The 20,946-nt window shown below is 40.7% G+C and overlaps 1 protein-coding gene across 6 annotated transcripts in view; it reads right to left on the minus strand.

Annotated features, from left to right (window-relative positions):
• The window catches only part of MICU1 (mitochondrial calcium uptake 1), a 214,043-nt gene that overhangs the window by 129,110 nt on the left and 63,987 nt on the right, over positions 1 to 20,946 (minus strand). For all 6 annotated transcript variants that reach the window (XM_074958976.1, XM_074958975.1, XM_074958974.1 and 3 more), the window contains exons 4-5: positions 20,054 to 20,216; positions 11,148 to 11,191 (exon numbers count right to left, since the gene is read on the minus strand). In XM_074958976.1, coding sequence (XP_074815077.1) covers positions 11,148 to 11,191; positions 20,054 to 20,216 — 207 coding nt within the window. The remainder of the gene's footprint in view (positions 1 to 11,147; positions 11,192 to 20,053; positions 20,217 to 20,946) is intronic.

A 20,946-nucleotide genomic window follows, 5' to 3' on the forward strand; every position in this document is an offset into this window, starting at 1 on the left:
GGCCTGGAGCCACACAATGAATGAAGAAATATGGAAAAACTACCAATTCACCAAATGTGACAGTGAAAAAAACCAGTGTGTGATCCTATCATTAAAGACTATCATAATACATACACACAAGGGGGCTGAATTGCATATGAAACCTTAATTCTGGTACTTGCTAGCTTTTGCATGCTTGACTTTGCCACCTTAACATTCTTTTAACAGTTTTTTAAATGTAATTTCCTTTACCAGTGGATTTCATGGCTATTTGCTGTCAGCAGAGAAATGTAGCAATTCAAGACTCCTGGATTCAACTGCAGACTCTGGAGGAAAGAGTGCACTCTAAAACCTCAAAACAGGGGTTGGTGATTTGAGGGGAAGGTCTCCATGGGGCCCAGCATGTAACTGGAGGCAGAGCATGAGAGTGTCTCCCTGGGATTGTCAGATGTTCCTGAAATTCTCATTCAGAGAGATTTTGTGGCCAGTGTTTCTGGGGCAGTGGCCAGGACCCCTCTGCACCTGGTATGGAAGCGCTCAGTGGTACATAGTGGGCACCCCCACCTCCAGGGGCACAGATGAAGCTCCACCCATTGTACAGAGGTACAGGAGCTTCACCTTTTAGGAGCCATCATCTCCTTGAGCTACCATCAGTTCCAGGCTCATTCCACTTATCCCAGAGGTCCCCACGCTAGAAGAGAGGATTGACTGTATTGCTCCAGCAACTATGCATTGCAGGATCTGCCATCCTCACAGCTGCAGAGGAAGCTCAGCAGCCTAACCTCGTTCAGTGGCTCCATGTGCTGGGCCAGGGCAGCCATGAGTAGGGCCCAGAGCACATAATCATGTGCCCAACGCCTACTCCATGGAGCTGCCCACCTGTTGGAGGGACCAAGGTATGTCTCTGCAGTCCCCTGCAGGATACAATTCGGGGGGGCGGGGGGGGAGGGCACGCGCTTGAGCCCCAGATAGCAACAGGCAGGGCTAGGCAGATTTGTTGCAGCCTCTGCCCCAAACTCTGGTTGTGTTAGCGATTCCCCAGTGACCAATTCAGTTCCAGGGAGCAGGCAGTCTGGATCTGGTTTGTGCATTATTACATGCTCAGAACTCTGCCCCCTTCCATTCCCACCTGAAAGACCAGGATCCTGAATTTGTAGTAGTGTTTATGTCTGGAGGGTGGGGGTCTGTGCCCCTCCTCTTATCTATTGCACCCTTACTTCTATCCAAATCCAAAATCATCACCTGGCTCCCAGCACGCAACCCTCCTCCCCCGCTTTCCAGCAAAACCACACCCTCCCACATCCAGATCGCTTCCCTTCTGCACTTAATAAAACCAAACATCTGTGCACACACACTAGCTCCTGCTGTGCACCGTCCTCTCCCCCTCTGCCTCCTGCCGCCCACTCCACCATCCTGCTCCAGTTCTCCCTCTTCTTCTCTGTCCTCTATATTCAAACCAAGCTGCTTCCTCCTCCTCAGTGCAGCTTTGGGCCAGGCAAGGAGAACACAGGTGAGTCTCTCCCTCTTCTCAGTTCCTGTGCCTGCACCACAGCAGCTCTCAGCAAGCAGGAGGAGCAACCTAGAGTCCTGCTCAACCTAAGCAGCTCTGGGATGGAGCATGCTCAGTGCAGATGGCATCTTTGGAGAGTTTAGTAGCCAAACACTAACAAATCTCTACTGAGCATGAGCAAACTGAGAATTTTCAAAGCTTCTTACTTGGCCAAGTTTTAGCAAATTTTCAAAGAGATGACAAAAGACCTATCCAGGGCAACTGCCAGATTTCAGGCCCTTGCTCCAAGGCCTGGAGGTGCGAGAGCTTGTTAATGAAACAGCTGGAAGAAGTTTTTTTTAACATTAAACATATTTCCCCCAATCTTGTTCTCAGAAACAGCTCAATGGTTTTAGCAGAAACAAGAAAAAAAAAAGGAGAAACCTGAGGCAGCCCACCGGAATGGATAGGTCAGCAAAGTTATAAGCCCCCTGAAAATAATGGAAAATGTCAAGCAACTTTAACTACAGGGGGCACTATCGGCTCCACCTATAAATGAAGAGCTAAACTCATTTGAGGGTAAGAAGTCTCCAGCTTAACATGTTATAACTGAAATCCAAGTTATACCAGTACAAAGCTCAATAGCACTGTTAAGGGGTTGACCAAATTTCCCTTCTTAACACCTGATACAGGGGCTTGATAACTCAGCTTGTTTAGATGGCATGAGTAACAGAACAAAATAACTTAAATCTAGAAATTAAAGTCACCTGGACTTCCATCCTTCTGATAAGTAATCGTATATATAATCAGTTGTGCCTATTTCATAAAGCATAGTCTTAGTTTATTCAAGCAAGTCACCACATTGTCCCTACACACAGCAATTTATGTAGCCCACTATCAGACTAGTGTAAGTTAGTCTACTCACAGACTACTTTGTTTTCTGGGGACCCTATGAACAGAACTCTCCACTCAAACACTAGGAAACGCAAGTGTTAGAACCTTAACACAGATAATTGCATTTAATCAGAGACATTTTTTGTTGTTAGGCTGCTCTAACTCCTTCTGCAGGGCTGGCTCCAGGCACCAGCGTTCCAAGCAGGTGCTTTGGGCGGGAGTTGGAAAGGGGCGGCAATGTTTCCGCAGCAGCGGCAATTCAGCAGCAGCTCCTCTGTCCCGCTGGCCGCGGCAGCAATTCAGCGGCAGCTTCTCCCTTTTGCCGTCTGCGGCGGCAGTTTTTTTCACTGCTTGGGGCAGCAAAAACTGTAGAGCCGGCCCTGTCCTCCTGTACCACAGCACTGAGATCAGAATGATACAGGGCACAAGGAATGCTTTTTAATAAGGCACAAATAGTAACTCAGCAACAGAACACTCTTCAATAGAGAGTGTTCTTCCCTATTCACCGCAGAAGGGCTCTCCTTGAAATCTGTAGCTGGCTGCCACCTGAATACCAAGCATGGCATTACTCTCTTGTTCTACCTGCTCATTCCTATTCTGGGTATGAGTCTCTCTTCACGAATGCAAAGTAGAACAGCTCTCTGTTGTCTGTCATTTCCTTTTCCCATAAGTCATTTTATAAAGTGTGGTCTTATTTATGAGTTATTTCTCGCTAATGTTGTAGCTACATAAAGTTAAAAATGCATGGAAGTGTATAAAACAGTCTTTTCAAGATCCATGCACATTCAAATGCCTGCAATTTCCCTTAAAAACATTTTGCAATTTACTTTTGGTTTGAGAAATGCCTGTCCATTATCACAGAATGAAAATTATTCCATGGCTTGGAAAGGAAATTTCATTTTCCATCAATGTACTATTGCACTGAATTCTAACAAACAATGTAAGTAAATCCTAGCCTGCAAGAGGAGGTACCAAAAAAGTAAGAGAACAGGCACTAATATCTTCTGGTTCTTCCAGATGATCGGTTTCCTTGAATAACGACACTTATTAAAAAGTTACTCAAGGGACTGTATTCTCATTGGCATGATTTAAATTTTAATATTTTGAGATAAAAATATCTATTATTTATGTGCTAAATAAAAAGGACACAAATTAAAAAATACTTTAAGGGAGTGGGGGAAGGCAGAAATATACACTGTCCCTTTTTACAAAAAAAAGTGCATATTACGGGTTTTGAAGCGCAAACTGTTTAAAGCACATGCTGACAAGTCAGTACCTGCCAGAAATCCTGATGAGAGGGGAGAGGGTTAGAAAGAGGGAAGAAAATCAGGGAATGTTGGTTACAACAAAAACCAAAACCAAAATTAAAATAAAAAACCCACAAATATTACATATTATGCAACATTGCAACACAGCAAAATCAATTAATGACATCAAGAACAAAGAATTGCTCAACACCTAGGAACAGTAAGTAAGGAGCACATACAGCAATCAGTAACATTCAGGAATATTTGCCAAACAAACCCAGTGAAAATGAATAACAAAGTTTGTAATACAAAAAAGTAATAGCAAATATTTCTAGTTTTGGCAGAAAGTAATTATGCCACAGACTGTTGGTGGATAGGGTGGGAGAGGAAAGAGGGAGCACACACTTGACCCATACATGGATGCAAAATAATCCTCATAATAAGGGTTTCCACAGGATTGTTTGTGTGCCATGCATATACAATTTAATATAAGCAACCAAGCATTTTCTTAGCCTTAAAGATTTTTTTTAAACAAAACCAAACTGAAATAATACCTGAATCTAAAGATTCATACATTTCAATGAAAGGATACATCTTCCAAGTATATTGTGCAAGCATGAGAATTCACAGGTCAAGGTACACAAAGGCCACATCAACTGGAGACCTTATAACTACATGACTAACTGATTCAGCTCAGAGGGCATCAAAGTTTGGCTTATTTCAGGGCTCTGTATTGATAATGATCGCTAAGATTATTGAGCAAAACATAACCAGCTCCTCGGGCTAGAAGCATGTTATGGTCATTTGTGTATATAAAAGCATCGGTCTTTGATACTTGGCCCATAAGCATTTCAGAGGAAGGGTCTTGTCTTCTTACATGTCCATACGCAATGTGAGCATCAAACATAATAGTAATCTTAATTGTAGAATAAAAGGGTTTAGGGGTTTGGTTTTGGAGGATAGAAAGGGAGAAAGGAAGTAAGGAGGCAAGTGAAGAAAACTTGTGAACACACAACAGTATGAGGTTAATTACAGTATGGAGAGAAAAGCACAGTGCAGGATAGAACTATCTGCCAGTGCCACTATTAGAGACTTTCTGATGTTTTAAGTCAATTTTCTAACCTTATCTGACCCATTCCCATAGGATTCCACTGATCCTGTTGGGTTGATGGGCCTCCTTGCCCACAGATGGCTAAGCAAGATTTGCTACTTTCACAAGGCAGACAGACACACAGCTGGCCAGCGGCAGAGCCAGGAACACAACTCAGGTCTCCTGATCCCAGACCAATGCACTATCCACTACACCATGTTGCCTACCTACTCATTCGTTTATATAGATCACTGTAATCAGAAGTGCTTAAACAATTTAGGAATCTCATTTTCAAAAGTGACTTTAAATGAGACTTAGGCTCCTAAGTGCTTAAGTTACTTTTGAAAATGGGACTTAGACTCCTAAGTCATTAGGGGCTTTTGAAAACATTACCTGTTGTATTTAAAGTTATTCAATCTACCGCTTCATTATATTAATCCTATTTAATCTGGGTCCTGGGACATGTGATCTTAAAGAGACAGTTTCTTTGTGGTGCTGACGTCTTTCAGATGCTGCGTAATTCCTTATTTTATTCCCCCACTTTCCACCCTCTGAAGCCCCCAGTCAAGCACTATACAACATTATAAAATCCAATACAAAAATAAAAATGCTTCAAAAATGCAAACAACTATATTACAAGGATAGGACAGAACTGAGAAGGGCAAAATATGGGGTAGGAAGGAACATAAGTAGTCAACAGTACTCATACACCCAAACCCTTTTCAAAATAAAGTTAGATTTAAAAAAAAGTGGTGAGATTATCTGAGATTGATGCCCCCCACCACAGCAAAGGCATGACTGCTTGCCAATATAAAATGAGAGGCTGCATAGAGACCTCTCCATGTGAGGCTTAGGGGGTATTTCAGATATAACTGGGTGCGGCACGCTAAGAGGTTGAATTTTCTCCTACATAGCAGTAAGTACTGTTGCTTCAAGATTTGGTCAAGAAATTTGCTCAATATTTCTAAAGCAAAATGTTAGACTTCAGGTATTTCACCATCCAATTTATTTTATTATTATTTCCCTGTAAAGCATCCCAATACAATACTTGAAAAGGATGCTTAGAATAACAACAAGTAACTATAATGTTTAATACCAAAAGCAACTTTCCTATCACATGAGAGTAACTAATTAGAGGGTGTCTTACGTCTATAGCATTGATCAATATAGAACTGTATCTGGAGAATAGAGAACATGAAAATATGAATCTGGATAGGAGTTACTTAATTCCAAAGTAAAATTAGAGTCTATAAAAGCGTTTGTAATTACTTATTGCCTCCTTGGGTCGATGATAATTTAAGGGTATGCCATCATTGACAGCTTGCAAGCTTTTGTTTATATTCAACTACACAGGGTAATTTTCCCGACAGGAGGTAGAAACTGCTACTCAAGTGTATTCCATATTACAGCAATATTCTGTTTAATTCTTTCCTCTAAAAAGACTAACAGTTTCTCAGAAGTGTTGCAATTTAGCCTTGTCTCCATGCATCTGAAGAAGTGGGCTTTTTAACCCGTGAAAGCTTATGCTCAAATAAATCGGTTAGTCTTTAAAGATGCCACCAGACTCCTCACAATTTAGCCTTATCAGTGAAAACACTTGATTGCAGCACAAAATCTACAAGTAATTGAAATTCAAATGCTTCTGCAAAAATTCAATAATATTTTAAGATAAAAACAATTAATCTGAAATATCACAATCCCTACATCTTTGGAAAGAATGTCTGCTGATGCTGTCCCTCTTGTGCTGACTCCTCAAATCTGTCCCATCACACTAGGATTCCACAGATCCTGCTGTGTTAATGGTTCTCCTTGCCCACAGGTGGCAGAGCAAGATTTACCCTTGTCATAGGGTAGACAGATATCTTCTACCATATGGGCACACTATCAGAGTTAAATAGTATCATACACTTTTCTCTTTGAGAGCTGGCAATTTGGCATGAAGATTAATTTGAGTTTAATTCAAAAAAATCTCTCAAACAGAACATATTAGAAAAAACGAAAATTGTTTTTCAAAGAAATATCATGTTTCTATGAATGGTCTGCTAACAAAGTGCATGTCTTGGTGCCTTTCAGGTTCCGTCTCCGTACAACCACAGACACACTCTTTTTACAGGCAGGAAAAATTTCCTCCCCCAATAAGCATTTGCTTTACACAGACACAATACAAGAGAGAGGGAAAAGTGATACAACGTAAAAAGCCAGGTGACTGAGCAGTTATGGTTAGATATGTTAATTCTGAGTGCTTTTATTAAATTACAGATTAGGCTATATTCATATTGTAATTTGAGCTAAATTATGAGGTGAGGCCTGAGAGCAAAAGTGAATGGTTAGCAGCAGATTAGCCAAAAGAGATAAAGCTTAAGAGGGGTGGGGGGAAGGAGGGAACATAAACACACACATCACCAAGCCAGCTTCTCCCCTCCCTCTACAAACACTCGGTAGGCTAGCTCCCTGAACACTTAAGCCCTGCTCTAGGTGAAAGAAAATTATGCAGCTGTGATTTGGTCCATCCTCCTTGCCAAAGATTTTGCTGAATGAATGCCTCTAGGGCTGCTGGTCTCTGGTCTCCAGGGAGCAATGTGCAGATTCAAATTAAATGCATTTTGCTCCTATTAATGAAGAGTTGTGCTTGTCTCTCTCCCCCACCCTTCAATTCTCTGAAAAATTATCCCTAGTTGGGTAGAAGTATACTGCACCCACTACAGCATTCAGCCCTATGCACAGGAAGACACTTAAACCTCCAGAGCTGCAATAAAATACATGGTCACTATCAAAGACTTTTGGACTTGACCAGTTCCAGTGGCCTATCAGGGTATGGCTACACTGCTGTCAAGAGGTGTGATTCCCAGCATGAGTAGATCGATTCATGCTAGCTCACAGCACTGCAGCACTTGCAAAGACTCCAGCTAGTCATCCAACTTCAAGCCTGCCCAACTCCCAGGGTCTAAACTTGGATGACTACCACCCATGCTGCAGTGTCCACACTGCTATTTTTAGCATGCTACCTCGAGCTGAGCTAACACTAGTCTATCTGCACTGGGAATCACACCTGACAGCTGCAGCGTAGATAAACCTCACAGAATTGACTTCTAATTTTACAAGAATATTTGTGAAAAAAACTGCTGATACAGATGATTTCCCAGTGCAATGACATTTATCTGGAACATACATGCAGAAAATTTACACTGAATCCTTAACCTTTGTTTTACAGTGTGTAATTAAAATGCATCTGACTACACAGCTGGGTCTATTCTTATTGGCATTTGCTCTAAATTAGTATTTACATAGAGCAAAGGCATAAATCTTTGTTTATAACTAACAATAGTTCTATTTTCTACTTTTGTTTAGCCAACCTCTAGTTTACAGAGTATCAGTACTTTGGTACCACTGCTGACTTAAACCTGACTGCTCATTTTCTCCTTTCATGTCAAACTAAAGAATACATTTCAGATGGAAAAAGTCTATTCTCTCCTCATCATGTCTATATACTGTAATTCTCATTAACGTTAATGGACACCATGCAAGATGCTCAAGGGGACAATCTACCTCTCAGCCTTCTACTCAAATTCTCCATCTCCACCAATGCACAAAATAATACCCGCATACAAAGTCATGGCTTCACCAAGTTAGAACTGTATCTAAGGAGAAGATTGTGTCCAGTTATAAAAAGTGCTTTTGATATTTCTTGGGAAGCCAATCAGGGAGATAAATGAATGAAAACAACAGATGAGAAAAGATGCGAGGACTAATTTTATTCCTTAACCGATACCAACATAACTAAAACGTAAATGAGTGTAGTTTGTTTTATGATGCCTGAATCAACATTTGAATGAATTTGAGGTGACAGTGCTTTCTTAACTGAAACTAGATGCAGATAATATGAAAAAACAAGATCTAGGAGTGACTTCACTCCTTACCCAGGCTCCTCTGCAAGACTGAGGGAGCTCCAATATCTCCTTGCTTTAACCTCACCCCAAACTTGACCCCCCGCCATTACCACTATCCTCATAACCAAAGTCTGTTACTAGTGCTCCTTAATCAGAGAAGTCTGACAAACATGAGCCATTATTTCCTCCTTTAAAAAAAATGATCCAGAAGCATCGTGCTATATCAGCCCCTGCAATATACCATCATAAAATTAATGTGGTCTGTTGTTCTGCACAGCACTACTAATAGTAGTCCACTACACTCTCCACTTTAAAACTCTAATGACTGATGTTAAGACTTCTTCTACCATTCAATGTATTTTGCATATATATCTAGGTATAGCATCTATACAAATGTGTTTATATACATAATTTCAGTCTGCAACAGAAAGTCAGAATGGAGGATGGTCAGTGCAGGGAACAGATGCTAAGGGCCAGCATAACTCAGAACATTTCAGCCTGCACTAAGACCACCAGTTGTCACACATTCACCATGCTGTATGGCAAGATTGGGTGTGTATATTGTGTAAGAGCAGAAGCCATGTCTCCAGTAGAGCTGGTCTGAAATTTCCTGACTTAAGTTTGTTGGGAAATGCCGATTTCTTGTGTTTCTATGAAACATCTCAGGTTCAACAAACTTTTGGCAAATCGAAGTCTGGAAATCCTAGTGTCCCCATCCCCTGGGCATTCTGCTGGGCAGCTGGAGAGACCTGTCTTCCAGGTCCATGGCTCCAAGGCAGCCTCACCATGCAGACTACCCCAAGATTGGGGAACCTGGTCTTCATGGGGTCTGCAGCTCCAAGGGAGCTGCACATGCCAGTGCTTCCAAGCTCTTTCCCATGAAGCAGGGAGTCTGAAGTCCCGGGACAAGCTGGCCCAGGAGTCTGGATGGTCTGGTATCCCCAGCCATCTGGTGTCCTATGGCTGTTTACAGAGTGTGGCTGCCCTGGAGTCATAGTCCATGAGAGCCCTGGCAGCTGCTAAGAGAAATTCAGATGCTTGTCAGTTTCATCACATCTACTAGTATGACTAATAATGTCAATTTCACTCACAGCTGTCAGTGTTCCAGGGAGCAGATTTTGTTTTAGAAATATCATAGGTCGGTGTTTTCAAAATGAACTTTTTTTTTTCCCCCAAAAAATTTCTGGTTCGTGGAAAATTTTCCATAGTTTGTATTTGTTCAAATCTAAACAAACCCAAATTTCAAAATCACAAAATTTCCTGCAAAGTGGAAATCCCAGCAATAGGCTCAGCAGAACAAAAAGCTGAGTTCAGCAAACAAATTGCTTCTGCTTTGAGACTTTTACCCTGTACGAGGGGAATAGAATGTACAGTACTCAGGAACAGAGGAACTATCACCCAAAACTGTGTGAAACTCAGCATTTCTTTCTAAGAAATTTTGGTTAAAACGAAGACCGACAAGAGCAAACTACTTATTGTCTATTTTAAAGTAGAATAATGTTCTACTGCTTGGGTAAACAAACACATGTATGCAATAAGGAACAAAGACCAATTATTTGTTTACTTGCGTTGCTTTTTGTCCATCCACCTTCTCATGAAAAATTAAAATAAAAATGAATTCAATTGAATGGAAAACATGAAAGTAATTTAGGTTCATTTAATCCCAAATTGTGCAGGGTTTGTTTGTTTTAATTATAGATTCATATGGCAGGACTTTCTGGATATGTTTGGTCACATTTAAACATTACATGCCAGGTATATCATTCAGCAATGAAAGGGTCAAAAGTTACCTTCTTTGACTCAAAAATGCTTAGATTTTAAAGGAATTTTGTTGCAGATGAAGTGACAATTTTGCTAAATTAGTGATTGTTGTACAGTAAGTTGAGTTAACAAGAAGCTTGTATACTGTTCCATTTTTATGCAGCCACCTTCTAGGGTAGTATAGAGTGCTCAGAATTGTATAAAGGAATATTAAACCAAATTACTTTAGATTAACAACTATCCACCTAAGTAAATCTATGTTATATGTTTGTCTTAGATAACACAGCTTGGCCCTCTCAGCGTTAAAAGGTTCAAGCAGTCTTTTAACCATGTTACCCACTTGTGTTACAGCTCTGGGCCAAATTCGTTCCTGGAATAATTTCATTGATTTCAGAGGATTTACAGCAGGGAAGAATATGGCTTCAGAGCTATAAAATGGCTAGGTTACTGTGTGGGTCCATCCATACAGGCAGACCGAACAATGTTATAATATGATCAGCATATAGCAGGTCTCCCTCTGAAATATGGTACTCCTCACATATGGATAATGCTATCAAGTTTGATATTTACACATTACAATTCCCTCTCCCACCAGCAGGGAGGAGTTATTTTGGTTCTATTAGCGTTAAAACAAGTCTTTATTCCTTCCTTCCTATTCAGACAAATAATAAAAAAATACTGCAATGTTCTAGCTCAAACAAAAGACAACATTTTATTTCATTTGTACTTACACACAATTTTAAACAGAAACTCAAAGAAGTTATAGGTAAAAAGACACCATAGATTTAAAGTCTACTCACCTTTCCATCATACCGCTTCACTACAAACTGATCCAGACCTAGATCTGAAAGAGGAAAAAAGAAGATTTTAAAAAATACTTTTAGAGCAGAGCTTGAATATAAAATCACATAGTTCCATGCTTCTCTTTTGATAAGGCATTTAAAAGAAAAAATAGATTATGTGAAGGATAACATGATTAGAAAGCACAGGGAGAGGGAAGGAAATCAACTGTTATCTACATGTTTTTTCTTAGGGCTCAAGAAAGGTGTCTGATTCACAGCATTGACAAGGAAAACCTGTTTAGCCACAGAAAACATACAAAAGGGACAGTGACACCACCACATCTACCACTATGCTCTACTAGTCCTTTTGTACTACTGACCTAGAAAAAAAAATGATTTCTACGCCATTACCAATCCTTAGCTAGATATCAACTTGTTTCCATGAGACTGGCACTTATAGTGTAATTAAAAAGAATTATTTTTAGTTTATGCAATCCTTTTTGAACAGATTAAAAGGAAAGGCCATTGAACTGAAATCAGAAGTGTTCCTCCCAGAATTAACAAAGGTAGACCTCAACCAAAATTCAATTTTGCCAGCTTTTGTGTGGTAAAGTGACACATGAATGGTCTTGGACATAAAAAGGAAAAACAAGGCTGCTACTGTATATTCAGGAATAAGCAAGTGCATTAACTAGAAGATTTTCATTGTCCAGGAAGGTGAACAATAGATTACTGTCACCTATTTATGAGTAAAAGTGAAAAAAATGCTTCCCATCTACTCAAAGATTCATAATAGTCACAGAGCAGAAAATGGAGCTGTTCATCACTTCATGATGATCTCTTTGACCTTTCTGAGACAATACAGTAAAAATTCCTGTAATTAATATCATAGGTTGAGTGAAAAATTAGAGAATTGTCAGATGGATTGCTGGATTTGTGGTTATTAAACTGAGGAATCACTCTTGATATTTGTGTGCACTCCAAGAAACACAAACGTACACATTTATATACAATGTGCACTTTCAGAAGTTACACTTCCTTAAAGAATATTGCTCCTACTCAAGGTTAGAGGCATACATACAGCATGATTAATGCTTATGAATTTCTACAAACCCCTCCTTCAGTAAAAACGTTACTTAACTGGATATGATAACATCGGGCTCCCATTGCTCTTTTAGTTGTTGCCAAACTCAGAATTGAGCCAGCTGAGTTCTGTGTTGGAGACCTATTCAGACACTGATGACTAAAACTGCGTAAGGAATTAACTGTATCCTGTAAGTTGCAACAATGGTAGCAGAAGTTGACCACTAGCTCCACTTTTAGCGTTGTGCGTTTTCAGTTTTTGCCAATTTTCATTGATAAATGACTAGTTTTTTATTAAAGGAGTTCGATGTTTACCAATTTACAACCATTTATCAATTCACTCAGTATTTTTTTTTGAGTACTTATTTTTGTTAAACACGAATGCTTTACATGATTGTGTCCTGCAACGCTGAGATTGAAGCAGTTCCACAGTGTAAAACTCAGAATGGAAAATATCAACATTAATATCGCACTATGATTGGCTTGCAAGGAGACATTACCTACCTATTTCTTTGCATCTGGTTAGTGTGGCACTGAATTTAAACAATCAATCCTCCACAGATAAAGATATGTAATGCCCCCGTCCACCTGGATACCTCCTTTAGTGCCAATCTCTTTACAGGGTTGGATGGATGGGCCTGGGTTCTTCTGGATTCCCACACAGCCAGTTCTGCTCTTTCTGTGGCTGGCTCCAGACTACTCCCAAAATGGCTTCTCCCCTCTCCAGGACTCCCTAGGGAGGCCATCTCACCATGTATTGGCCAGGCTAGCTCTTCTTCCTGGGCTTTCCCTTGTCAATCATTTCACTCTGCCCCTTCCACTGAGCTAGCACACCTGCAATCCTTCCCCAAACCAACAGTGGCCCTTGTAGTTCTACATAGCGTCCCTCCTTTCTCCCTCTTGGTTGCCCAGCAGACTCTGAGTCTGCCCTTGGCTCCCCATTCTTACCAGGGACTACCAGCACACAAAGCCCCAGGGACCTAGGTAAATTCCTTGTGAATTACAGATAGATAAGGTAAAAAGGTAAACATGGGGCAAAAATGCAAATCTATGCCTGAATACCAGCAACCAAATCAGTGCTCAGAAATTTTCAAGAAAAGTAAATATGGGAATGAAGAGGATGCATTGCACTGCAAGTACTGCAGCACTGAGGTCAGTCCTCGTGCTGACAGAATAAAGGAGCATGCCAAGGCAAGTGACACAAGGAGCTTAAAGAAGAAAGTGAGCTTCGGGATAAACAGTATCAGGAGCTTTCACCAGGGCTTTAATGAAAGAGGACACAGCACGATTGTGTCAATGAATTTGTGCATGCTCTTTGTTTCGGCAGACAACCGCTGTTAATTGCAGAGGGGCCTATTGCTGACTTTGTACAACAATACGGTCCAGCAGCAAAAACCATTCCTAATGCAGACAACCTCACTGGTAAGTATCTGAAAGAAAATGACAATACTTCAGTATCCAAACTGATAAAACGAATTGATGGAAATCTGGTGTCTAGGCTGATTTTTGACAAGTCTCCTGATGCTTTGGACTGTCTGATTCTTGGCCTTTAGTTTTTGTTATTTTATTTCAGAGCAAATAAACCCGCTTTGTTTTGTGCTGATGTGACATTCATTCCCTCTGCTGACACCTGTTTTGTCAACGCAGCAATAACTGACATGTTTGAGATGTACCAACTAACTTGGGAAAATGTGTCCACAACTAACACAGATTCTGCTTACTACATGGCTAAGTTTGCATGGGAGATTAAACTCAATCAGAAACTGGAGCTTCTACGTATGAGCTGTCCTGCTCATCTCATTAACATTGCCCCGTCAGCAGCTACTGCTACAGAAAAAATGAAAGACATGAATCTTGCATCGTTGGACTTGGGACCATTTTCAAGCATGCAAACAAGTAGAAGGCTTTGTTTTACACAGTGTGAGATGAGTGCAGAGCCGGATGCCGATTACATACTGTTGTTGTGCCACATCAGTGGATGAGCTTGTAATTAGCTGCCTGTCGTGTAAATAACATGTGGACTGTGCTAATATGTCTCCTAGATCATCATGAGTTTTTTTGGTTTGTTTGTTGTTTTAAAAAAACAAAAGCAATGCAAAAACTCTGACGAGACTGTCAAATAACCATAATGACCACCAGATTCTGTGCACCAAGGTAAAATACTGGAGTTTTCTTCGACTACTACCAACACGTTTGTCAATACAGACATTTACCAGATCCTGACAACCAAAATCTCAGCTGAACTGAGCACAAAAGCTGCAAGAGAAACATACTGCAAGAAAACCCAGCTGTTTCTGGAAATCCTTCCAATCTCACAACACGAGAACCCAAAAAAGGATTTAAAATACTCAGTGAGAAATCGGAGACTACTGTGACCCATAATCTGAACCCCCATGGGTTTGGTGCTGAAGATACTTTTTGGAATGTCATCCAGGTTTTGGACCTCTTCCTCAAAGTGAATTTTGCAGCAGACTATGACAGTTATGCCAAGTGTTTCAACCATATGCCACTAAAGGTGACATTTCAAATCTGAAAGGAGAATTTACTACTGACATGAATTTATCTAACCCTGACAATGTGAAACTGGATGTGCTGGCTTTTTGGATCAGTCATCAAGACATACTTCCCAATTACAGCAATGTGGCACGGCGAGCTTTGAGTGTACCCCCTGGATCTACTGATGCAGAGCACTTATCTTCAAAGTTGGACTACCTCCAAGACAGCATGAGGCTCAACATGAGTGAGGATACTTCCATAATTTTCTTTGAAGTGTACACAAAACCCAGGATTTCTGGAAAAACTACTAGCTCTGAGAGAAAAAAATATATATACCTTTGTACATTAAAAAAAAGTTTGTTATACTGTAGTAAAACGTGAATATTAGAATAGTTTTTTGTGTTTTGTTTCTCCCCACTCCCAATTTTTCTTTTTTCTTTTCTTTTCTTTCTTTTTTTTTTAACTTGATTTTGTCCCAGTTTTAATATTTGGAAAATAAACAATGAAAAATTCCCTGGTTTTTTGTTTTTCGACTACAGAAAATGCAGAACACTAACTTTATCATTTTGCCAAAACCATGTCATAACAAAATCATGTAGCTAACCCATGGCAATCCATGCGCGCACTGAGTGCTCAATCACATTAACTAATGTGTTATAGAACAGCCATTTTTCTGATGTAGACAAGTTAGCTATACCAGTAGAACAGTGATATTTATTATGCCACTGCTAGTGCTACAGTACACCACACACAGACCAGGCTGACAGACTACACATACAAAAACAGCAGCTGAAGATGTGGCACAGCAAACAGAATCCCTGTCTATTGACCAGGAGGTCAATGAAACTCCAGTGCCACAAGTGTTAAGGTTATAGCTAACCTGCTCTGGTGCTCTTGAACCCAGTATCACAGAAAAAAAGGTTAACTTACATGGAAGGAATTAGCCGAAGAGGAGACTCAAATTGAAGAGAGCACCACATAGGCAAGAACAGAGACAGAACAAAACGTACACTTTCTTTTTTGACACAGGGTCTCCTGTCTCAATGATAATGCAGCCCAGACTCATTGGCCATAGCAAGCTAACAAAGTGCTGCATAGGGCTGGTAACATCTTAACAACTCGACCCCTCCACTCCCAAACCATCCATTCTCACTAAATACAGTACAAGTTACAATTTTCTACTAAAGATGAATTTCAGTGGCTGGCAGCTTAGTTTCACCAATCACTCACAGTCAGTACAGATTCTTCTATACAATGTGCACTGGCTCAGTTTTGCTTTTATCTAAGTAACGTCCATTTCCTTGGGTCTGTCAGAGCACACAAACATATTCTAAACTAATACTTATTGCCACATAAATGGTAAGAAACATGGAAATAATTTTACTTATCTGGGTGTTGCCCACTCCATACCTGCAGGGACAGATGAGATAAAGGAAAATGCCATCGTTGAAAAAGCAAACCCGATTTAGTGAAGCTGCCATAAGCACTGGCCCATTTATTAAATTTGTACAGCAACAGTAGAACTTTTGATCAACTACACCAAACTATGCCACTGCTTCCCAACTGATTTCTATTTGCAACAGTTCCTCAGTACTACTATCCCCTGGAGTATTCCAGGGCATCTTATGGAAGAGAACATGAAGCAAATTCAAGATGTGTTCCACCTAGGCACAGAGTTGCAGCTCTTGTCTTGTACAAGGCTCTTTATAATGGGGAAAAGAATGCTAAAATACATACCGATTACAGGGAGTTTAAACAATTTGTCAAAGATGCTTATCTGCATCGACTAACCGATGAAATTCAGAACCGTCTGGCAAATGTCTTTTTCCTGGAACTTGGTTTATGACTGTAGCATACCACAGAATGCTTTTTGGGATAAACTGCGAAAATTATCAGTATTGTAATAGACTGCCTGAATTACATAGGAGTTCTCTCTTAGTATTGTTGAGAAATATTGCTAAACAACAAGACCACTTAAGAGCTTTGTTTGACAGGTTATAAATAGCATTACACTGACGGGCACAATGTGGAACTAACTATCTGGGGCTAACATTTTCTCCAGTACCAGGATGTAACCAGACATCAAGAAAACTGACCAAAGCCGATCAACCTACATAATGACATACAACAACCAAGTCAGTTAATTTAAACTGCATCATAGATTCATACACTTTAAGGTCAGAATGGACCATCATGATAATCTAGTCTGGCCTCCTGTACACTGCAGGCCATGGAACCTCACCCACTCCTGAAATAGACCCCTGACCTCGGGCATCATATGATTGTCATTATATACCACAACAAAGTAAAATGGAAAGACTACTGTTTCTTGAAGAGGAAGTTATTCACCTTGTGCAGTAATAATGATTCTTTGAGATGTGCCCCCTATGGGTGCTCCACTGTAGGTGTATGAGTACCCCTGCGCATTTAAATCAGAGATTTTTGGTAGCAGTGTCCGTTGAGCCCACACATGTGCTCTCCTTCCCTTGTGGTCTGCCTTGAGGCTATCTAGCACTGTGCGGGCAGCCCCACCCCCCACCCTCACTTCCCTCTCCACTGCAGAGCCCCATAGATAACTCCGAAGTAGAGGGAAGGAGGGCAGGTTGTGGAGCACCCAGAGGGGGACACATCTCGAAGAACCATCGTTACTGCACAAGGTAAGCAACTTCCTCTTCTTCGAGTTGTCTCCCTGTGAGTGCACCACTGTAGGCTGGCACTTCAGAGTGGAGTCTGTGACTACAGAGCGTACTGTGGAGTCAAAGGTGGCGTCGGGGGCTGAATCTTCAGTGATCGCATAATGTTCTGCAAAAGTGTGGGCAGAGGCCCAAGTCGCCACTCTACAGATTACTGAGCTAGGGATATCTTTAAGGAATGTGACTGAGGTAGAAACTGACCTTGTGTAGTGTGTATGGACTCTGGATGGAAGCAGATTGTGCCCTTGATAACAGTGATTAATGCAACCAGAGACCCATTTGGATAGTCTTTGAGCCGATATCACAGAGCTTTTGGATCTTTCTGTGGACGAAGAGTTCAAGGGATTTCCTAAAGTCTTTAGTCCTGTCCAAGTATTATGCTAGTGTCCTAACATCTAGCACATGCAGAATCATCTCTCTGTTGTGTCAACGTGGTTGGGGGGGGGGGAGACGGACTGTGAGATGGATCTGTTGATTCATTATGGAAAGAGCAGAGAAAGCGGCGAGAAACTTGGGATAAGGCCTTAGAGTTACTTTGTCTTCAAAAAGTCTGAATTCTGGGTGTGCCATCAGAGTCACTATTTCTCCTATGTGCCTAGCTAAGGTCACAGCAATTAGAAATGCTGTCTTCATGGACAGGTGTAAACGAGAGCAAGTTGCCTTGGTCTCAAAGGGAGGTCTAGTCAAAGCCCTGAGAACTAGGTCAAGATCCCAGGCTGAAGCAGGTGATGTCACATGCAGGAAGAGATTCCCAACGCCCTTAAAGAATCCACGCATCAGTGGGTGAGCAAACACCGAGGGACTGTTTACCTGGCGGTGGAAAACTGTTGTCACCGTGAGATGTACCTTAAAAGAGCTGAGTGAGAGTTTTGACTGCTTGAGGTCTAAAATGTTGTGTAAAATCGGTGGGTGGGGGACGGGGGGGGACAGATGAGGTTGGGTCTATGTGTTTAGAATCACAACAAACTTGAAGCCATTTCCAGTTTGTAGTTAAGTGTGTCGAGTGGTCAACTTTTGGCTGTGTAGCAACATGTCTTTTAGCTCATCAGAGCATTCTGTCTCTAAGCCTTAGAACTAAGAAGGAGCCAATCCTGAAAGCACAAGATCCACAGGCTGGGGTAAAGGATCACCCATTGTTTTGAGAGAGCAGGTGAGGAATGGACCAAAGAGCAACAGGAGGGCTTATTGCCATCTGTGTCAGATAAGGGAGGCAGACTTGTCATGGCCAGGAGGGGCAATCAAAATAATTCTCACTTTGTCTCATTGAATTTTCAACAGGACCTTGGATAGAAGAAGAAACTGGTAAAAGGCATACAAGAAGGCCCTGCCCTAGGAAGATAAGGGCATCCCCCTTTGAATGTCTACCCAGGCCAGCCCTGGAGCAGTAATGAGGATATTTCTTGTTCCAGTAAGTAGCAAAGAGATCCACCGTCAGGGCTCCCCAAAGGTTGAGTATAACTCGAAGCACCTCTAAGTTCAGTACCCACTCATGTAGCGACAAAAATTCCCAACACAGACTGTCAGCTGTCATGTTCTGTATCCCTGGTAGACAGCTGAGATGAGCCTATTGTGATAGATGCACCAGTTCCAAAGTTTGCTTCCTTGATGATTTATGTAAAATATACAGGTTATATTAAGTCCATCATGATCTTCGAGTGGGTGCTCTTGATCAAAGGCAGAAAGCATGCACAGGCGTTCCTGACAGCCCTTAGCTCCAAAAGAGTGATATGGAAGGTCACTTCTGTGGAAGGCCATTTGCCCTAAGCCTTGTGCTTGTATAGGTGAACTCCCCAGCCTATTAGGGAGGCATCTGTCCCAGGATGGTGAGTCTGTGTAGTGGGAGAAATGCTCTTGCTTGTACTGCATCAAAGTTGGTGCTGACAAATTCCAGTCGCTGTACTGGGGTTAGTGAACCGCTATAACAAAGAGAACCGTGGAGAATACTCTGGGTATTTCACACGGATGAAAAATATTTCCGTCGGTAACAGAAATTTATATAGAGGCAATAAAGAAAAATGCTGCTTGAAAACTAGAGTTGCTTTAAGTATATTTACTTTGTATAATTTGTGCTTTAACAGTCATAAAGATTTAAATTTTGAATCCCAAACTTTACGGTCATTAAATTGTCTGACATAAGCCCCCAATTTCCTGCGACTGTGAAAATTTAAATAGTTAAAAATAGGAAAAAATGCCTAAAAACAAACATTGGTATCTGTTGAAATTAAAAAAAAAAAAACATTAAAATTAAATTAAATTCCGCCATGCCTAATTATCCTGCAGTACTCCACTGCAGTGAGAGTACTGGATACGAACCCAAGTGCTGATATGGAATTTAAACTTTGTAGTCTTCTGATGAAAAGCTGAACATATTACCTAAATTATTACTTTTTTTACTCTATTACTACTTTGTATAATATTATGCATCCACAAGTACATGTGTTTAGAGGAAAATATTTATTTGTATTGCAGCAGCATCTACAGGGCCCATTGTGCTAAGCAATGTAAACATATACAAATACAAGGTGGTCCCCTGCCAACCTATTTGTACAATGAGAAGTAAAAGTTGATTACAAAAGAGACAGTAAAGAGTTTATTCTGAACTCTTCATTACATATATGACCCCTAAACGTAATTACTGAATATTTTACTTACGTTCTGGTTGTTTTTCATTAGGAGTAATGGATCTCACAAAATCTTGAGGTGTCATGAACACCTCTGGTTCTCCATGCTCGTGTATTACTTTCAAGGTGGCAAAGTATCTGAAGATTTTGTCTGGAGTGGAGTAGGCTCGTATCCTGTTCTCATACTCCATCACCTAGAAATTAAGTTAAACACATATCAGTGCATACAAGAGTTTTCCAACTTTCACTCCATATTTAGTCCTGGTGAAACTTTGCCACATTATGACAGGTTCTAAATACAATGGCTGCACAATGCCAACAGGGGTTAGGCTACAATTACACGACACCAGCAGTGCTCTACTGCCTGTAGAGTAGATGCTTCCTACAACAATGCAATGGCTTTTTCAGTCACTGTAATTGATCCATATCTCAGGGGCAACAGCTATGTTGACAGAATAATTCTTCCATCGATCTAGATGCATCTACACCAAGAATTAGGTCAGCTTAACTACGTCACAAAGGGATATGAATTTTTTACACACCTGAGTGACATAACTACGTAGATCTAAATTTTAAGTGTAGACCAGGCCTTAGTGTTGCCAACTCACAGGATTTTATCACAAATCTTGTATTTTATTTCGAGTCTCATGTTTTCCTAAAGCCCCAGCCCCTGGAGTCATGTGATCACTTGAGAATCTCAGCATTCATTTTTTAAAAACTAAGTTTCTAGGCCTCATGGTTGTGGAGAAAAATTTAACAACATGAACCTTCAATATTCAAAAATCAGAATGCAAATAAAGAGCACAAAAATTACTATTTTTTTAAAAAATCTATTATTACGCCAACCTCCATTTTGGGGGCCTGAATCATGATTTTAGAACTCTTGGGTTTGTGTCATGACCAGGACATTGGCAGACTGACTTA

This window comes from Natator depressus, chromosome 7 (assembly GCF_965152275.1).
Source record: "Natator depressus isolate rNatDep1 chromosome 7, rNatDep2.hap1, whole genome shotgun sequence".
Lineage (NCBI taxonomy): Eukaryota > Metazoa > Chordata > Testudines > Cheloniidae > Natator > Natator depressus.